Consider the following 5,048-nt stretch of genomic DNA (forward strand, 5'->3'; position numbering starts at 1 on the left):
CCCTGTCCAAAGTTCAGAATAGCTTCCGTTTAGCATTTTTGAAATTTCTATGCCCTGTTTTGCCCTCATCTTCCAAGCCGAAATCCACCTCCAGAACTCTCCCTCCCAACATCAAAGAAGTTGCCAGGTGAGTGACCTCCACCGCTCCCCTTTCACTTTCATTTGATTGTTTTGTCAAACCAAACTCACCTTCTGTTCTTGAAATGCAGTGAGTAGGGAAGTCCAAAAACAGACTTCTGTTCTTCAAATTTCAACAAGTATCTCCAAAGAAACCCAGAAGAAAACCTTTCCAATTCAATAGGTAAATATTGTCTGCCCTAAAATTTTTCTGTGAACGTGTTTTCCCTTTTATGTCTATGATGAGAGATTCATCAAATTAGTTGAATCTCTGTTTACAATCGTTTAAAATTGGCATCTAAGGTTTCTGAAAACTAAAAAATTCGACCAAAGTCACTCCTTTTGTAGCGTTCTGCCCTTCTCTGCTGGAGTTGGTGAGTCGAGTTGCGGCCTTTAAAAAGAAAAACACTATTGCCCTTTTCACACACGAACACCACCCAATTATCACACCTCTTTTCTTCATCACAATTTATTCCCCCCTTCAATTGAGCTCCACACCGTCTTTCCCCCTTTCATGGATTCCTCTTTGGTTTTCGTTTTCCCTTCAGCTTTATCAAACTTTCATTTCCCCCTTCAATCGACACCGCTTTCTGCCTCCTCAGTTTTATCAAACTTTCTTTTCTAAACATAGTCTTGGAAGAATTTCAACTACCGCTTTTTGAAACGGGGAATTTCATATGAAGATGATGATGGTGAAGGACAGAAGGGAGGGCCGACTGGTTATCTTGCTTGGAAGATATCTTAGTGTCAAGAAGAAAATCTAAATTGATTTCATAGCTTAAAATTTATGGCAAACTACTTAGAAATAGAAATTTAAGACGCTATCATCATTCATATAGCAAATATGATTTCCTCGTTTGGGTTCTTAAATATATATATATACTAAATTAGCAATGGTTATACCAATAATAACTAAATTGATATAAAGGTTAAATATTATATCCTTTATGTCTAGTTAGGGTAGCATTTTTTAGACATATTATGATATCAAACTTATCAAATATCAATTTGTAAGTGATTGTATAAATTAATGGAGTTATGTTTTGTATGTATATGTTACTCTAAGTTGTTGCCTGCTTTTAATACAACCACAATTGTATTAGTTGACAAAATAATATTGTGATAATTATTTTAATACTAGTTGATTTTAATTTGATTTCTGAATGTAAATTCTTTTGTATATTAGCACCCTTGTTAAATTTCTTGCTGCTAGTGTATCTGACCACTGTTGTTCCAGTAAATTGATGTTCAATGTGAACTTTTGTAGGTATTGGACTGTTAGCTACCGATTTGCTCTAGACATAAATTGTTTGCAAGCTGAAGCTTTAGTTGCAATTTAAGAGGTATTTTATAGTTGCAATTCAAGAGGTTTTTATAGTTGCAATTCTGGTTTGAATCTAACTTTTCATTATGAAAGCCTATGACTGTTTTGAATTTAGATGGAAGATTGTTTTGAATCTGATATGCAGTCTATTGTTCTGAAGTTTGTCTTATTTAGATGAGGGTGAATTTTGTCTTAGTTAGATGATTCTGATCTCTAGTCTAATGTGATTTCTTAGGTCAAATATCTGTATGTTGTTTGACATGGCTTGCGTTTGAATGTGTTCTTATTTAAATTTGAATGTGTTCTTATTTAGTGCAGCAAATGACCACTGCTTAAATTATTAGCTTTGATTAGACTCTTTTTTGCTCTCTAATTATGAACTATGTGCCAATTTAGAGATCTGAAAACCCTTTGTTTCTTATAATCATGTAACTATCGTTAAAAATTGGCATCTAATGTTTCTGAAAACTAGGGCTTAAACTAGTGCAATGTCATGTATTACTGTAATTGAACAGTTTATTTGTGTAAAGTTAACAGCCATGTCAGCCGACCATTAGCAGTTTATGGTTTTGGACTTAAGAAAAAAGAAACGTTGTAACATTTTAAAATAGGGTAAATTTTTAATAAACTGTTCAGTTTGTGTGGTTTCTGTAGGTGAACTTATTTCTTTCAGAAGAAGATGATTAGATTGTTCTTTTTTAGTTTTTAGATGCAACATATTGGATTCTGTTGCTTCCTTATGTCTACGTATATGTGCATGTACTTGATGATAAATATTTTCTGGCATATTGATTTCTAAACTTAGAGGGTATAAAATATTTTGGTTATAGGTCTTTGGTGGTTTGAAATGTTATAGGAATCTTCTTCCTTTCATGGTCTATTTTCATTTTAATTTGAAGTGAGACAAAAATAACTTGTCCTTTAGTGCAGCAAATGACCACTGCTTAAATTATTAGCTTTGATTAGGCTCTTTTTTACTCTCTAATTATGAACTATGTACCAATTTAGAGATATGAAAACCCTTTGTTTCTTATAATCATTTGGTGTGTATGAAACGAATATTGAAATATTTTATAAAGTATACTCCATGAGGTGTCCTGTGCTTTGTATTCAAACTGACCTTTTGTGATTCTTTCTGCAGCATTGGTTTCTTAGTTGATAATGCTATATATATACCTAAGGAAATATCTTTTTTAAAAAGCTTTTGGGTCATTTTCAATCGTGATTTTCATGATGAAAAGCATTTAACTTTGTTTCTAATGCTGGAAATACATCTCTTGGCATTTATTTTTCCTTTGACCTGAGTTCTGGAAATGATTCGACATTAGCTTTGAATAGAAAATGCATATCAAAGTAAACAGGAACTTTGGTGGTGTTTTTGTGTTTTTTGTATTGTACTAAACTTGTTGAATTATTATTTGATTTCTTTTCATTCATCATGTGTTATAATTTTATACAATGTTGAGTTTGTGATTCATGATATTGAACTCAATTTTAATTTTATAAAGTGTTCACCTTTTGATTCATGATATTAAACTTAATTTTAATTTATTTTTTTCTTAAGATAATTATGTCAGGTGTTTCAGAATCAAATGTTCCTTCCCAATCATCTCGAGGAACCAAAAGGAAATGGGTTCCAGAAGAAGATGCAGCACTGGTTTCCTGCATGGTGGACTTGCACAATGTTGGGACATTTAACGCTGATACGGGGTTCAAAGCCGGTTACTTAAACGAGTTAGAAAAAATGTTAGAGAAGGCTTTACCCAATGCGATGTTGAAGGCAAGACCTAATATCGAGTCAAGGATTAGGTTACTGAAAAGAGATTGGTCAATAGTGTATGACATGCTTAATGGCCAAAACAATAGCGGTTTTGGTTGGGACGACCATAGGCAGGTCATTGTTGCTGAAGATGCGGTTTGGGACTCTTATTTAAAGGTAAGAATGAGTTCAACTCTTTATTATCCTATTCTTACCAAACTTATAACTAATATGATTTCCTCGTTTTTATAGAGTCATAAAGAAGCCGGCCAGTTCAGACATCGTAGTTTCCCTTACTACAACCAACTTACTGCCATATACGCAAAAGATCGAGCGACTGGGAAAGACGCTCAAACAGCCGCTGACGTTCTTGAAGAAATAAATGCTGAGGATGTACCTTCTGCAGATATTAATGAAGACAGAAACGAATACTATGATTGCGATGCTAATGTCTCTTTGGATGACATGGATGTTTCTGCCACGGAGCCGCAAACAAACAAAAACCAAGGGGGTTCCTCATCTTCAAAGAGGAAAAAAAAGAATTCTGATGCAACTGGTCATATTTCTTCTTCAGTTAATGATGCTGCCACTTTATTGGCTGAAAACATGCGGGCCATTGGCGAACAAATCAGTAAGAGTATTGCCTCCGATGTGGTAGTTCACCAAAGGTCAGAAGAATACCAGAGCATCCAAGAAAAAGCGTCACATTTATATCCAACCTTATGCGAAATAAAAGGTTTAACTGTGGATGAACGGTTTCGAGCATTGAGTAAGATTCCAGATCATCCAACTCAAATGCACGTTTTCTTTAGTTTACCTTTTGATGTACGGTTGAAATGGGTCAGAAGATTTCTTGCTGACCATTAAAATTTAGACATTTTCGTAACTTTTTCTGTTTGTGATACCATTAAAATTTACTAGAATTTCATGAATCTCATTTAACCTTTTGTTAATATTCATTGTTATTATGTTTATGCAAAATATAATTCTAAAGTTATTTATTACTGCTAATATTTTTTTATTGTAGAATAATTAAATTATTTGTTCCACAAATGATATTTTAGCACATTAAATATGTATTGCAGTTTAATAATAATAAAGTAGATTATAAATTATAATTTAATAATAATTAGTTAAATTATATTTTATATTATTATATATTATGATTTTAGTAAATTCATATAAGAATAAGAATTTTATTAAATTATATATTATTATTAAATTATATTTAATAATAATTATTTTAAATTATATTTTATAGTGTTATATATTATGATTTTATTAGTAAATTCATATTTAAGAATATTTATTAATCATTTTATTAAATTATATATTTTTATTAAATTATATTTTATAACAATTATGTTAAAATATGATTAAATTATTTATTATTTATATTAATAATCTTATTAAAATTTAATAATAATAACAATAATCATCTATCTTAAAAAAAATTCTGCTAAGGGTATTCTAGTCATTTTATCTTTTTTCCTTATACTATTACACCTCTATTCCATTCAACCAAACACAAGAATACTACTACGCCTCTATTCCATTATATTCAACCAAACAAAAGAATTACCTATTATGCCTCTATTTCATTACGCCTCTATTCTATTACAGCGAACCAAACGTGGTGTTAGGGGTTCCTTTTAGTTTCAATTTGATTTGTCCTTTTCCTCACTTCATCTTCTATAAAAGACAAGTAATTTTGAAATAGTAAATGCGTTAGGTTTAATCTTTTAACTAGAATGCAGTACATGCTCACTTCACGCTTCATTCCTCAAATACTCTCATCCAGTTTATCAACAATGTTTTCAATGTGAAAATAAAAATATTTGGTTTAAA

The 5,048-nt window shown here is 31.3% G+C and overlaps 1 protein-coding gene across 1 annotated transcript; it reads left to right on the plus strand.

Annotated features, from left to right (window-relative positions):
- The first annotated feature begins 1,461 nt into the window (after positions 1–1,461).
- LOC107952549 (uncharacterized) lies at positions 1,462–3,463 on the plus strand. Its single transcript, XM_016887778.2, has 2 exons — positions 1,462–1,485; positions 3,006–3,463. Exon 2 carries the CDS (start codon positions 3,012–3,014, stop codon positions 3,450–3,452), a length of 441 nt encoding a protein of 146 aa, XP_016743267.2. The 5' UTR covers positions 1,462–1,485; positions 3,006–3,011; the 3' UTR covers positions 3,453–3,463.
- Positions 3,464–5,048: the final 1,585 nt, after the last annotated feature.

This window comes from Gossypium hirsutum, chromosome D09 (genome assembly GCF_007990345.1).
Source record: "Gossypium hirsutum isolate 1008001.06 chromosome D09, Gossypium_hirsutum_v2.1, whole genome shotgun sequence".
Taxonomy (NCBI): Eukaryota; Viridiplantae; Streptophyta; class Magnoliopsida; order Malvales; family Malvaceae; genus Gossypium; species Gossypium hirsutum.

Excerpts from the sequence above, each read along its gene's own strand:
- LOC107952549 (XM_016887778.2), top strand. The coding sequence starts at position 3,012 with ATGTCAGGTGTTTCAGAATCAAATGTTCCTTCCCAATCATCTCGAGGA.